This window comes from Malus domestica, chromosome 15, assembly GCF_042453785.1.
Source record: "Malus domestica chromosome 15, GDT2T_hap1".
NCBI classification, from domain to species: Eukaryota; Viridiplantae; Streptophyta; class Magnoliopsida; order Rosales; family Rosaceae; genus Malus; species Malus domestica.
Window position 1 is genome coordinate 54,931,497 of NC_091675.1, and position 15,416 is coordinate 54,946,912.

General features: G+C 37.8%; 2 protein-coding genes and 1 long non-coding RNA gene across 3 annotated transcripts; 1 reads left to right on the forward strand and 2 right to left on the reverse strand.

Annotated features, from left to right (window-relative positions):
• Nucleotides 1-342: 342 nt before the first annotated feature.
• LOC103416411 (17.8 kDa class I heat shock protein-like) lies at nucleotides 343-1,403 on the reverse strand. The gene has a single exon (XM_008354659.4). The coding sequence runs from the start codon at nucleotides 1,103-1,105 to the stop codon at nucleotides 482-484; it is 624 nt and encodes a 207-aa protein (XP_008352881.2). The 5' UTR covers nucleotides 1,106-1,403; the 3' UTR covers nucleotides 343-481.
• Nucleotides 1,404-1,941: 538 nt separating this feature from the next.
• On the reverse strand, nucleotides 1,942-10,132 carry LOC103416410 (methionine S-methyltransferase-like). Its single transcript, XM_008354657.4, has 12 exons — nucleotides 9,660-10,132; nucleotides 8,145-8,338; nucleotides 7,826-8,032; nucleotides 7,614-7,709; nucleotides 7,188-7,376; nucleotides 6,922-7,110; nucleotides 6,596-6,832; nucleotides 5,499-5,633; nucleotides 4,728-5,048; nucleotides 4,372-4,551; nucleotides 2,708-3,673; nucleotides 1,942-2,532 (listed from the first exon to the last, which is right to left on the reverse strand). The coding sequence occupies exons 1-12, from the start codon at nucleotides 9,904-9,906 to the stop codon at nucleotides 2,257-2,259; spliced, it is 3,237 nt and encodes a 1,078-aa protein (XP_008352879.2). The 5' UTR covers nucleotides 9,907-10,132; the 3' UTR covers nucleotides 1,942-2,256.
• On the forward strand, nucleotides 10,017-13,676 carry LOC139192336 (uncharacterized). Its single transcript, XR_011576421.1, has 2 exons — nucleotides 10,017-10,111; nucleotides 13,387-13,676. It is a non-coding gene; the product is annotated as an uncharacterized lncRNA (long non-coding RNA).
• The last annotated feature ends 1,740 nt before the right edge of the window (nucleotides 13,677-15,416 follow it).

Consider the following 15,416-nt stretch of genomic DNA (forward strand, 5'->3'; position numbering starts at 1 on the left):
TTCTCATCAACGCTGTTCCAAAAACTTACTAGCTCAATCTAACGTTTTGTGACAAATTAGCATAGGTGGCATGTGTAGCCATTCAGGGGTTTAGCAATTGTTTGAGCAAATTCACTCAAAATCATTTTCTTATCACTAGAGCATTGTACTCAAGTGGCACCTCTGCATTTGTTTGAAATCCTCCTATATAATATATTACTTTTGTAGTTACATTGGTAGTGGCAAAGGCCAAAAATGAAGGCATTATTCTCACGCAGAAGATACCTACAACTTATTACACTAATTCATATCATACCAAAACGTAAGTAATATAATAAAATCAAGTTCAATGATGCATGCATATTACAAATACTTATTTTGATTCAATCAATCCCCATGTCAACATTACAACACGACACATCATATAGCCCTATTGATTATAGCAGTGAGCGCACTTAATTATCTTTAACGTACATTATGTACTCAGTTGCTTTCTTGAATTTCATGCGACCTTTGTAGGTTCGACATCCGCCCCATGATCAGCAGACGAGGAAGAAGAGGCGATGTTGATGAGCTTGGGCTGCCTCTTCTTCTCCGCCGCTAACTTTGGCACCGTAATCTTCAGCACCCCGTCCTCCAGGTGAGCCTTTATCTGATCCAAGTCGGCGTTCCCAGGCAGTCTGAACTGCCTCCAGAACTTGCCGTCTGTCCTCTCAGCGCGGTGCCACTTGTAGTTGTCGCCCTGCAGTTCACCTTCCCGGTCGTCGGCCTTCCTCTCTCCGCTGATCCTCAGCACCCTGTTCTCCTCCACCTCTATCTTGACGTCCTCCCTCTTCAGCCCCGGGACGTCCAATGAGATCACGTGTGCAGTCGCCGTCTCTTTCCAGTCAGCACGTGCCAGAGCGAGCGCCTCTTGAGCGACTTTAGTAGGGTTTGGGACGGTGAAGGGAGTCTGTTCGAGAGTTCTGAAGGGGTCATCGATCATCATGTGGTCCAAGAGGGAGGAGGGGGATATTGGGTTGTACGGAATCAAGGCATTGGTTTGGGAGGGGGCCATGAGGCCTAACATCATCATCACAAGTAGTACTGACTGCACCACCATCATCACGTTATTCTTCATATGCATGGTGAATGCTGAATGGTGATCGGTCGGTGAGGAAGCAGGAAATTTATTAACTGGCCAAATAACTGAGATGCTTGTTGTGCTTAATTAAACTACAGAAAATCTGCAAGACTGAGGAGTGGGTTGGAACTTTGTAACGCTGATGGGAGAAAGTGGAAAGGGCGAGGGTTGGGAGTTTATTTATAGGGCGAATGCAGACATAGGGAGGGAGGGAGGGAGATGATGATGGTTTTATCTTTCTAGATATTTCTTGTGTTTTGTGGAAAAATATAGAACAATCTAGCAAAGTAATGAGATTGGGATCGAAGATTACATCACGGACCAAAAAAAGACGAGGTTTATCGAATGTTCCAGAAGGTAAAAGAAACAACTCAAGGTACAGTTGCTTAAATTAATACCAAGTATTCTTATGCTAGGACTTAACTACGAATGAGATGAGATTTATTCAAAACAATCGTGTCATAATTTTATGCATCTTGTTTCATGTAAATCACGTCTTTTTAGTCACCCCGAATTTCTTACCCCTAGCATCTTAAAAATGCCTGCAATTTAAGTATTTCATGCTGTACCTTACTTAACCTTCAATTTTTTTCATAGAATAAATTACTAAGCGAGATTAGCTCTTTAATTTTTTTGAAAGGGAATGAGAGAGATATTTCATGAATAATACTCTCTCTCTCTCTCTCTCTCTCTCTCTCTCTCTCTCTCTCTATATATATATATATATATATATATAAATGCCTCAAACTATAAAGTCGACAAAGTTGATATGAAGGTGTCGTCATACACAAAGTGCCACTAAGAAAACAAAAACACACAAAGTGCTATAAGAAAAAATATACAAAATTAATGTATGGTATTGATTGAGATTGTTTCAAATATGAATAGGATCGGGATCATGGGAAATTAGGAATGGAATTGGAAGAAGTGTATTCAAGAAAATACGAAATTGTAAAAACATTTGAGCTCCCTCAAACTTTGGTGCATTCATTGTGTATGGAAAAGGGCAAATACACATTATACAAGCCTGACTTCCGTAGTGTTGCAATAAAACTTATAGTGGGATCAGCATCGGCATCGGCATCCGCTTGTCCCACAACAGCTCCAACCTCCAGCAATTAAAAGCAAAAATCAGAATAAGAATCTGCGAGACATTATAGACTTCCGTTCTTGGTTACATCCTTAAATTTAGCAATGCAATCCAAAGCGCGCTCGAATTCACTTTCTTCGAGTGCAATGGTGAACCGACAGTAGCCAGGAATTCCAGACCAGGCTCCACTGTTGATGCATAAGCCAGTAGCCTTGTGAATGACTTCCCGGATATTCGAGTCATCAACCTTAACACTCTTGTTCAAGTAGGACGAGGGCTTGGCCACCATGGAAACACCACCACACGGTTCAACTACATCCCACCCGCACTTCTCCAGTGTCTATTACAAACAAAATTAGGATGACATGGCAAGTTAAAACAAGAAAGTGCAAGCTAAAACATTATTGTATAATGCATATAGACTCACATAGAAATATGTGTGTGTGTGTGTGTGTGTGTGAGAGAGAGAGAGAGAGAGAGAGAGAGAGAGAGAGAGGAGAGAGGAGGGAGTTCACCTCTTTCAGGCACTTGGATCGACTCTTCAAAGTTTTTATATGTTCTGCAATAGCATCCCACAGATCTCCCGGTTTCTGCTCTCTAAGACTCAGCAGCTTCTTAACAGCATATTTAACAGTGTTATGAGGCTTGCTCAATCCTGGAAAGCTATAAAATGTATCCACCAAAACAGACTGGTTTAATACAAGGAACCCGAATTTGAGCGCTCCACTCAACATCTTCAAAGATAATCCCCCAAGCAGAGAGACACAAAAAGATGGGTTACTAGTATTTAGCTTTGACAAACTGTCCACCAGATTCCAGCCACCCCAACCCGCAAAGTCATATTCCAAGCCTGAGAAGGAAGTATCTATCACAACTCTAGCCCCAACTTTAGCACACGCAGAGAGCAAAATTTCAATCTCTTTGTTGCTGTATATCAAACCAGTTGGGTTAATTGTTGGTCCAGAAATGTATACCCATGGCTTACTCACAGTCTCTAGTGCCCCAGGAAGCACTTTGTCTGTCAGTTTAAAGCCATCTGCGGGCTTAGTTGGTATAGTTACAATATTTGCTTTCAAAAATTTGGCAGCAGAAACATAGTTCCCATTTGCACCAGCAGGAAAACACAATGTACCCCCTTCTTTAATGCAGCAAAGAACAAGCTTGTTAAACAGAGCAAGTGAGCTGTCAGCATATATAAATTCACTGCTGCTGTCAACTGGGTAACCATAAGTACTCTTGATGAATTGCTTGATGCTAGTGGTGATATCTATTTCTGACTCAGCTATATTCTGTCTAGCAAAACTTTCAAAAATAGCAGCCTTGACAGGTGAGGGTACACGCAAGAAGCTTTGATCGACATCCATGTGAATGAGGGAACAGTTCTCTGCCTCGCTAATTGACAGCTCTGCATCATTGAGAACTGAGACTGCTGAACTAGCAAACCCGATCATCTCTGCTGATTTAGGCAATGCAGATTCTCTCTGAAGAACATATATGAAAATCAACTGGATAAGCAAACTTGTCTTCATGAAAAGAGAAAATGTGGTTTTACTGAAGACTTCAATAAATTTCTCACAGCAAGAACAGGTAGTAAACCACACCACAATTTTTTTTCGTATTAGAAAGTATAATTGACATCAAATAAATCAGTGGCAGATCTCAACATCCTAAAGGAGGAAAAAGAGTAAAGTGATAAATCTCAACATCCTAAATATCAGGTACACCACAGAATTGTCTTAACTACTATGTTCCCAAATTATGACACTATGTACACATAATATTCAGGTTTTTTGTCAGAAATTAAATATTATATAAAGGTCACTTTTACACTTCAGAGAGAGATTTACCGGGCCAAAGAATTTAGATAGGACAAACAAACATTTACTGTGCTCAACAACAATAAACATTCCCTTATTCCCTTCCTAATATCATAAACAGAAAACAGACTATCTTCAGCAGATAACAGATGATAGACATAAAACAAAAGGCAGAAGAACATTTTGCATTTTCGAATCCAATCAGAATAATAACTTACAATGCCTTAGAGAAAGTTATCAAAAAATGAAAACAAATGGAAGACTTTAAACATAGAAAATAAATAAATGGTATATTTATTACTTTCTTGGCTGCAAATATCTCAAGTGAAATATACCTTTTTAAGGAAAAGCGACTGAATTACCTGTGCAGGAGGATGTCTGTCAGCAAGCTGAAAAGCTAAAAGTTCATGAAAAAGGCAACCATAATAACATTGGCTAATTGGTGCAGTATTCCCTTCTAGTAGTTCAACGGTCTTCGACAAGGCCTTGAAGATGGCCTCCTCTTCAGAAATTACAAAAGCTACTTCTAGATCCGAATAAACCTGGAAAAAAATTTTGGCTACTCTTCATGCGAAGATTTTGCATTGTAAAAAAGCTACGGATAAATTGATAAGATGACATCTCAACATTACAGCTTTGTATTCAATTAGATAAATAGAAAGCCTGAGATAGCCAGGTTAAGTTGGGGAGTTCTGAATTCAAACTGAAAGAACAATACCTTATTTTTCACCAAGCCACATATAATTGCTGCATGGGATGGCAGCACAGTTCCTCCAATATATTTGAGGACTCCATTGGAACCTGGAAGGCTGGATAGCTCAAAGTGATCAGATATGTCCAAGAACAAACGAGATCCAATTTCTCTTGTGACATCTAAAAGGTGCACAAAAGCTGAATTAGTAACAGCTTCATAATCAGCAATCCCCGTAACCACCACCTGTGGCTTCAGCTTCCTTATTAGCTCTATCATTAAGTCAGACTGGCGAGGCGCTTCAATAACTGTAAGTACATCCTCTGAAGGATTATCAGTTCCTGCACACTAAGATTCAGAAATAAACGTAGTTATGAAGAATGCCCCAAGTGCATAAAGATAATAAGTGGAACTGTGGAACTCATTTCCCATTAACGCAAGACTACTTTAAACTTTTATTGGAAACTAAAATTATAGATTTGGGTCCTTCTATACTTCATGTTTCTATATCCTCTCAATAGTTTTTAGCCTCAAAGCTCATAATGTTCTGAAACTCTCGGAATACCATATCAGTCGCATCTACAACTTCCCACTCTGGATCCAATAAAATTTTAGTTATTCCACTAAACTGCAATCATCATTGTTTTCCCAGGTTGTCACTTTTGGTGTCTAATAAATACTTATAAATTTGTATGATAAGGTTACAAGGGCAGACTTTTGGGTTAATATTACACTTAACCACAAAAGTAATAGAGAACAAATTAAAATAGAAGCACCACAACTATCAAAATACCACACCTCAATTGCTAACGATGTTAACCACTCCCTTGGAAGGTGTCGGGTAAGATGTTCATCAACAATTGCAAGACGAGGGGAGAACAGTCGAAGAGCATTTTCTATCGCGACAGCCCTTGAAGGAAAGACAACCACATTCTTGTACAAGAAAAGATAGAAAACAAGTCAGAATGCACCTTATACTACACAACAGGAAGGGCACAAACATGAACTTCTGCAGATTACACTTAAGAATGAAAAATACTTAGATTTCCTTGATTTTTGGTATAATTTATTTCTTTTATTTTGCTACAAAACTAATTTAAAAGAAGTAAAAGTATGTTTCTAGATAACTCTTGGCTACATCACTTTGAAAGCAAGGAGAGGATCACTATACAGTTTTAAAAACAAATCACAGATAATCTGTGTATATGTGTCATAATATCATTGAACTTATATAATTAAACTGAAAAGGAAAATCACCAGGCCATCTAATATCTAAACTATCTAATTATTATGACCAATCTTGTGATTATTTGATTAATTTAGATATTTCATATTTTCTCATCCATCAAAGAGCCATATAAAAGTTGGTTAGAGGGGTAATCAGATTTTTCTGGAGCATTCACAACTAGGGACACTAAACGCAGCCAGTATATTCACAATGGTGATGAGAAACTCATAACCAACATGGAAGAAAGGCTAACCAACCTATGTATCAAGATAACTAATATCTTGAGGACCTCATGCATCATACACTTTATCAAATCAATTAAATTTATACCTGGGGACAGAACAAAGGGATACATCACTGTTACTTGTGTAATCTCCAAGCCATAGGGAAAATATTGACCATAAGTATAATTCAATGGCATTCTTCATTTCTAGGATGTAAATTCATGCTAATTTTCACATTGGGATCTATTTGTCACCTGATAAGTCTAATTCAATGGCATTCTTCATTTCATTTTATTATTTTCTATTTTCTGTGATGATGATAATCATGCAGGTTTGTGAGATCTTCCTACCACTTTTTAGTTAACATGATTTAGTTGAGCAATCAATAACATCTATCACAGAAAAAGTTGATATATGTTTTGTACAAGAGGTTATCATCTTACATCAGCTTTGAGTGGAATGCGGTGATATGTTTTCATAAACCCAGCAATGAGACTACGAAAATGTTTGCTTCCAGCTGGTGGCTCATATGTGCCAAAAGAACCCCCTTTCAGAACACTGGATAGATAAGCTAGGAAGGGAATCTTCTCATCAGCCACAGCATCATCTTCAAATGATAAGTCTAAAGAACTGCTTATATCGTGGAAGCCATTTTCAAGAAACTCAAAAATTGTCTTCACCTGTCAGTTTATTTAATTCAGCATCCATTTAGTTTTCCTATCTTCAGCTGCAATGACATCAACTTTGTTATAATAAATGAAGTGCACACCTGATTTGGTTGGCGAAGTTGACAGCTGTATACTGATAAAGCATGAGAGATTCGGCCACCAGCATTTCCATAGGCCCAGGCTGTACGAGCACAAATAGGCTGATCTCCAGAAAGCCCCATAAAGAACTCAAAACGGTGTGGACTGTTCTTTTCAATTTCAACTAAGGCTGATATATCTGTATCTGCAGCCTGTAACAATGCACATTTCAAGAGAACTGCAGAAGTTTGAAGGATAAATTCTTTTCCATAATTAGGGGTATACTTGCCTGGAGAATTTTGGTTTGCCAAAGCTTGTTAACATGGAAACCACGGCGTTCAAACAAGTGCTTACAAACAGCTTGTCCTGGACGACCCCCCATGTTGAAGATCATTATCCCCATAGGTTTAATGACAGCTATTCCTTCCTCCACTGCCCGGGCAATTAGACCTAGGCCAAACTGATCCTCAAGAAAACCCTGCATAGAAAACAAAAGTTTACATATAAATACTATTATGGTCTCTAATGATGACCGGAAACTGGAATTACTAGAAATCAGTTGACCAGTTGTCACAAAGCCATAGTACATTTCATTAGTAAACAGTTTCCATGTGTAACTAGAAAAACTAATTATGATAATATCTATGTAGCACTGGATGCCTCTTAAGATACAAATTAGACAATGCATAACACACTATCAAGGTTCCGTCCTAACCTGAAGAGCACAATAATTGCTCAACGAATGTAGAAATTCCTCACTTGCATTCTCTGTAATCATTTTAGACATAGCATCTGGATTTGGGTTAAGAATCTGCAAGAACCCAAACAAGGAAAATGAATGAGGAGTCAAATGATTATTCACATGAGGAACCTTCAAAAGGGACATTTGACAAACTAACTTTATCTTATTGTAATTGTCGACAATACCTGAGGTATGCATCCAACAATTCGTTCTAGCTGAATGTCATTATCTCTACAATAAGATAGCAGATCCGATTCATGAAACTCTACCCTGTCCAGCAAACTTTTCTTCTCAGCATCATAGATGGGTTGACCTTTTTCGTCCAAAGCATTTAAGTACAAGTTTATCCATGACATCTTCACTGCTCTAGGATTGATATCAAGGCCGTACACCTGAAAAAGGTAGTTTCTTCATCATTCAGAGAAGCAGGAAAGGTTGAAACGTGAACAGAATAAAGACTAATAACATGCATGGTAAAGTAGGACAAACAAAAACCAAAACTACCTTTGATGGCAACCACTTCTCAGCAATGGCAATGGATATCCAACCATTTCCACAACCAAGCTCAGCAACTGACTTGTCCTTGAAGATAGAATCGGAATGTCTGTTTAGTCCTTCAAAAAAGGTAAAAGACCAGTCTTCTGGAACAAAAATACTGGGGATAACCATCATCGTCAATTTCTTCCTACCCTGGTGACCTGTAGTAGCCCAATAACAGGTTCAGACCAGCTGATTCAACCACCATAGCAAGCAAACAATTGTGCGGCCATTAATGATTCTATAATGCCCCCACCCCCCGTTCGACCGCCCGAAACAGGCCGTATGGAGTACAGCCAACAAGAAGCGTAAATCCATCCATGATTTCAGATTATCATTCGGAAACCACAATATTCAATTGCGATATCCCATCGTATGCTACAGTTTATTTGTTCAGAACTGTCCTGTTATACTGTAATCTTATGGCCAACTTAGAACTCATTAAGATTAAATCGACAAATGAAAATGAACGAAAAAAAAAACTTGGACTATATTATAAAAATTGTGGTTGTCCAGTAATTAAAAATAGAAAATTTGAAGTCCGCCGCTGGAGAAGGAAAAGTGACTTTGGTTTCCCAGAAACAAACCAAACAAGGAATAGGAATATAGGATTGGTTACTGAGAAAACGACGAGTAAAAGCAAAAAGAAGCCAAATGCCAGAGTACCAGTTTTTCGCCACTACGAAAACGCACACAAAGCAAAAGGACAGTCAAAAGAACTGAGACAAACAATTGCAGTGAGTAATTGGATAATTCAATTTTGGGTTGTTTTATTAACACCTCATAATTTGTTGAATACACCCACAATTAAAAATTTTCCCAATAATTCCAGTTTTACCATTCTTTTTGTTAAATCCACCCTACCTTCCCAAAAAAAAAAAAAAAATCTCACAACCAACCACCCTATCAAAGTATGAAACTTCGGATCATCTGAACCTTTGGAGAGGCAATAAGAGCATTGCATGTACCCTGTTTTCTAAGGAGCTTTTTCTGCAGGTTTCTAGAAAGTGTATTAGGAGTTCATTCCTAGCTAATTGCTATTGATAATGATCTTGAAATTAAAATCATATCCTATTATCCAGGTTTCACTCTACTTCTTATTTTGTACTGTTTCTTCTGAATAATATTCATATCCTTCCTTGGAAATTCCTGGTTGGACTTGGTATAGTTCCCAAATCGAAAATTGATATGAATATCATGCAAAAGAAAAAGAACAAAATAAGTACAACGATGATTATATGTTGAGAAAATGTAAACAGTATAAATAAAAGGCGAGGATCTGAACAATGGTGATGGATCGGGGAGTTTTATTTTATGCAAGTTTAAATGAAGGGTAAATTTGGAATTATAGAAGAAAATTTTGATAATCGGGTGTTTCCATCCAATTGTGGGGTGTTAATAGAAAAACCCTTCAATTTTCCATTTCCTCCGTTATCTCGGTAACCAAACAGAATCGATACTGAATGAGAGAGGGAGGGAGACCTTCATACTGATCGAAGAAGATGTCTTCAATCTGAAAATGGTAGGTGCGAAAACATTGATCGCAGGACTCCTTGGAGGGGAAGCGGTTCTGGAGGTCCGTGAGGAAGATCCGAGCTTGAGTTCGGGTTTTTGGATCCTCGAGACGCTCCAGCACTGATCTCAAGGCGGCGTATGCGGCATCGCCCGACTGCCTACACCGCTTCAAGAAGTCGTCCACCGATTCCAACGAAGCCTCGTTCTTCGCCATTCACTCACTCTGTCACTCACACAATGAGTCAGGCAAGCCAAGTGATGAGAGTTCTTGTTCTTCTTCTGTAGATGAAGAGAGAGAGAGAGAGAGCGTGTGTGTATGTGTGAAGATAGATAAAGAGCGAGACCGAGGAGGAGAGTGGGCTTTGGAATTTGGTTGTTTATTGTTAAAAGAAAAAAAAAAGCCAGGCAGCAAGGAGAAGGTTTGTTCCCTGCTTTTTCGTATCCTTTTTATTATTAATTCATTTCTTTAAAAAATAATTTCTTAGGAGTGTAGTCAAATTCGGATTTGAAAGGATTTTAAAAGACTTTAAAATTCTAATGTAGTCAATTAAAAGATTCTAAAGGATTTTAGAATCCATTCAAATCTAGGCGTAGTCAATTAAAGGATTTTAGAATCCATTCAAATCTAGGCGTAGTCAATTAAAGGATTTTAGAATCCTTTAAAATCTAGGTGTAGTCAATAAAAAGATTTTAAAGGATTTTAAAATCCATCCAAATTTAAGTATATTAAAAAATCGAACATTGTTTCTCCATTTATAATAATTTGTTTTAGGGAAAAATCGAACATTGTTGTAGGCCTATTTGACTAAATTGTATTTAAAATAGAGAGGGAGTAGGGCCAACGGCAACAGAGAGAGAAGAGAGAGATGTAATTCCAGATACACTAGGAATTTATTTATAGTAGTAGGATAAGTTAAATATTTCCCCTAATAGGATTACAACTCTAATAGGAATTTAACTACTAAAAGGAATATACAAAGATACTCCTAGATACACTAGGATTTACATAATCACATTCCTAATCTAATAGTACTGCAACACTCTCCATTAAGTGTGTAAATACTCAAATAAAACGTCGCATTAGATCTTTAGCAGATGAGGTAGAACGGTTGATGAAGTCGTCGGCACAACGGGTGAATGCGAGTCTCAAATTTAAAAGAAAGTATGCATAGGTAGTAAAACTCACAAAACCTTGCTATGGTAAAACCTAAGGTAGGTAAAAACCCATAGATTAAGGAGACAAGTGAGAAGTATGCATAATGTCTAAAACAAACGTCTAACAAGACAAAAGTAGTGAACTCAATGGAGTATGATCATCCCAGAATGGGTGTCTCATTAAAACCTTGTTAGGTAGCAAAAACCTAGTGGGAAAAATGCTCCTAATTGTAGGAAAAAGAGTATATTAAGATCAAGTGAATATGCTTCTGGATACTCCCCTTGAGTTAGACATAACTTTCAAATAAGAGAACTACAAGCAATTCAACTCAGACAATTTACGCATACCGATTCCTTGGACGAGCTTCTAAAAAGTAGACTTGGGCAATAACTTGGTAAAGAGATCGACCAAGTTGTTTTGGGAACATATTTGCTTGACTTCAATGTTATGATGTTATTGTTGCTGGTGAGAATAAAAGAACTTCAGCACTATGTGCTTGGTGTTGTCTCCCTTGATGTATCCCTACTTTAACTGTTTGATACATGCTGCATTGTCTTCAAAGATTGTCATAGGAAGATCAACGACGGAAGTAAGACCACTAGTGCTTCGAATAGATTCCATAACTGCTCTTAACCAAAAACATTCCGCGAGGCTTCGTGCAAGGCGAGAATCTTAGCATGGTTCGAAGAAGTCGCAACTAGCGTTTGCTTGGTAGACCTCCAAGATATAGAGGTGTCTCCAACGGTAAAGACATAACTTGTTTGAGAACGTGCCCTATGTGGGTCAGACAGATAACTAAAATCTGTGTAACCAACAAGGGGGGAATCAAACCAATGACCGAGGGGGCGGCAACTTCTCTCGAGGATTCATGGGTGTAGAACAAGTCCAAATTCGTCAAACCTTTGAGGTAGCGAAAAATGTCTTTAACATCGTTTCAGTGTCTGCGTGTAGGTGCGTTGCTGTATCTAGCCAAAAGATTAACAGCGAAGGAGATGTCGGGTCTAGTGCATTGAGCCAAGTACAATAAAGCACCAATTACACTTAGGTATGGAACTTCTGGCTCCAAAATCTCTTTCTCATCATTCTTGGGACGGAATGGATCTCTTTTAGCATCTAGAGTCTGAACGACCATAGGAGTACTTGAAGGTTTCGCTTTATCCTCATTAAAATGTTGCAACACCTTTTGGGTATAGTTCGATTGATGTACTAGGATTCCATCTGAACAATGCTCGATCTCCAGGCCGAGACAATATCGAGTTTTTCCAAGATCTTTCATCTTAAATTCCGATTTTAAGTGAATGACAATTTCCTCAAGCTCTCCAGGAGTCCCGATAAGGTTTATGTCATCGACATAAACTGCAATGATCGCAAATGTGGAATGTGACTTCTTAATGAACCTTATCGGAATTTGAGGAACTTACTATTGCAACATTTTAGATGGTTATGTGAACAACGAACTATTGCAACATTAATAAGTTAGGGTCATCGACATAAACTGCAATATTTGATAGGTTTATGTCCCGATAAGTAACTTACCTGCTCATCCCGTATGATTATTTTAGCATTTCACAATAGCACAACAATTCTTGCAACATTAATTAATCATAGTTGTAAAATATAATCTTGGTATCTCAGGCATACATGTGAACCTATAGGGTTCAGAAATAATCTCCTAAATTCCGTCATTTTGCTACTTCATGTAATTTTATCTAAGCAAAGCATACGTAGTAAATTCTTTTCAAAGTATAACTAGAAACTAGCAAGTATGCGTATACTTATAAAAAGAAATGACCCACTCACCTAGAGTCCGCGCTACAACTCCCTAGCACGATTATCGAAGCGTCACGAACGATCGTCGCCTAGAACAATTATCAAATCATGTATCAGAAACACGTAAGTTGCATAAAACACAACCCTAAGGACGTTCTAAAATGATTTGAAACTCATTGACCAAAAGTCAACCGTCGGTCAAAGGTCGACAATAGGGTCTATAACCATACGTAACTCGATCCGGAATATCTGCATCTTGGATTTCTAATTCGTAACTTCCCAAGAGTTTCAATAAGCTTCTAAAACAACATCATAAAGTTTTAGAACGGCCCAACAGTCGGATCTCCGCCAATTGCCAAAATTAAGTGGCGGTCGACGTTTTATTTTATGAACTTACAAATTCAATTCGGGAAGATCCGTACGTCGGATTCCCGATATGTAAGTTCCTATGGTCCTCAAATATTACATACTATAACATATTAAAGTTTGGTGACGATCCGACCATTGGATCGTCAATTCATACAATAATCAAGTGACGACCAACTAGGTGGTCACTTACGAAACTATGCTAAAACATCAAAATTTCACAAAACGGGTGTCAAATATGGAATCAAGGCATCAAAATTAGCTTAGGTTGGTAAGGGGTGCTTCGGCCCACGTGACGGTGATAAGCTCATATTTATATGTATTTTACATCAAATTCACTCGTCTTTTCTTAGTTAGTTCCTTATATTTTTGAGCTATTTACTTTGTTTTTGTGTTTTGTAGGATTTTTCAAGCAAAGCAAAGAAAAATAGCACAAGTGAGATTTTAAGTAACAAATTCGTCAAAACTGCATGTGCGGATCAACTGACTTTGGAAGCAAGTTGCGAACAACTCAGAATGAATTAGAGAATGAACCCTATATGCTTGGAAAGCTACGGATGTCTATTTTCTGGAGCATTTCTCGAATTGTTATTATTATTTTTCTAGAAGAAGTTATGGCCGTTTTAACACTGAAAAGGTTCACAAGAGGCTGAGCAGTTTGTAACTGCAATGAAAGCAATAAACCCAATAAATCTAGTAGCCAAAATTGATGCAGCCAAGAACAAGTCAGCTGAAACCTATTCAAATATCAGAGGAAATGGAAATAAAGATAAGGATTAAGTGGAGGATTAATTGACATAAAGGCTATGGTAGGTGAAATACTAAGAGGCTAGTAAGGAGTTAAAATTGTATTTCCATTTCCTCTCTTTGATGACAATAAAATGGCTATTAAGTTTGGTGAGTTATGGGAGAGGTAAACAGTGCCCAGCGGCAAGGTGGGATGGGAAGGATAGAAAAAAATAGAACAAAAAAATAAAAGGGAAAAAAAGGGGAGCTGACGAAAAAGCAATAAAGGAGGAATGAGGAAATCTTGGCATTCTCTTCTTTCGGTTTTATCTTCTCAAACTCATGTCTTTCTTTTGGTTTAATTTGAGAATTATGTGTAACTAAATTTTTAGTAGTTAGGGGCTTTGAAGCCCCTAATATGATTGCAAGTTTGTTATGACATTTCGTTTGAATTACTTTTATGAATGGATGAAAATTGGTTCACTACTTATGTTAGTGATGAATTCTTTATGTGTTTTCAACAGATGCGTACTTAGTAAGCATATCTAGGATTCTAATGCTATAAATATGTGTGCGCCTGCCCTTGTCGAATGAGGACCTACATATGTTGTAGAGTAGTACTTGTTAATTACGATTAACATGTGAACCAATTTCTAGGATAAGTAAGACAATGCTAGTACTTATGATGCCTTGTGATGATTCAAACTCTTTTTGTTCTTAATGATTTATACTTGTTAAATCTATGAACAGGTCATTCCAGATTGCATGTTAGGGACTAAGTTAAGTTGAAAACATCATTCTCTTAACATACTACATAATAAAGAGTAATAAGTTGAGTTCTAACATTGAGCCAACTTGAGCATCATCATCTGGAAATAAAAGGAATTTGAATGAAACATAACATGCTTGCATGATTATTTAGTGGTGGATAGCAATTCCCCTAACTCGTTTTTCTTAATTTGTGAACTATTTAAAATCTGTTTCTGTCTTGTTTTTGTTCGAAATAATTTAAATAGCAAATCAACTCCAAAAATCCCAAATATTTGTGTGAGTGTAGCTTTGTGTGTCTAGTGTCTGCATATAAAATTTCGTAGACTTTAGATAAGTGTAAGTCGGTCTAATAATTATTTTTCAGTGGCTGGTCACTAGTAGTGACAGCAACCCAATTTTTGTGACATTTTAAGTAGTTAGATAAAACAATCTTCTGCGGGAAAAACCCTTATTTTCATATGCTACAATTGAGAAATATTAGTGTTAATAAGGAAAATCAATAGGACATTTGTGTGCTACTTTGTGGTGTGCTTTTAATCCTATCAGGTGGTCGGCTCCCCCCACTTGTTGAAAAATTTCAACTATTTCTAAGGTGGGTGTTATTCGATTCGACTTCCACGGTGTTCCAACACCCCTACTACCAGTTGGGTCTTATTCTTTGGTCCAAGGGGAGTTGATTAAGGGTGGTGATGGGTGGTGAAACTCACCAGAACAGAGGAATCACCGTTGAACACCTCCGGTGCTCCGGTGATGTTCTTTGCGATTTTGGACCTAAAACTCTTCAATCTTGGGCGGAGATGGAAGATGGGAGATTGTGGAAAAAGTTGTAGGTAGTGGATGGTGGATTTTTAACGGAAAAAATAGCGAAAATCATCGGAGATTGATCGGTTTGGGTGTGCGGGTGCACTGCCCAACGGGAAGACTGGGAAGGTTTT

Excerpts from the sequence above, each read along its gene's own strand:
- LOC103416411 (XM_008354659.4), bottom strand. The coding sequence starts at position 1,105 with ATGCATATGAAGAATAACGTGATGATGGTGGTGCAGTCAGTACTACTT.
- LOC103416410 (XM_008354657.4), bottom strand. The coding sequence starts at position 9,906 with ATGGCGAAGAACGAGGCTTCGTTGGAATCGGTGGACGACTTCTTGAAG. Across the intron at positions 8,339-9,659 it reads CTTCTTCGATCAGTATGAAG|GTCACCAGGGTAGGAAGAAA; the intron begins GTCTCCCTCCCT and ends GGGCTACTACAG. Across the intron at positions 6,833-6,921 it reads AACTTCGCCAACCAAATCAG|GTGAAGACAATTTTTGAGTT; the intron begins GTGTGCACTTCA and ends ATAAACTGACAG.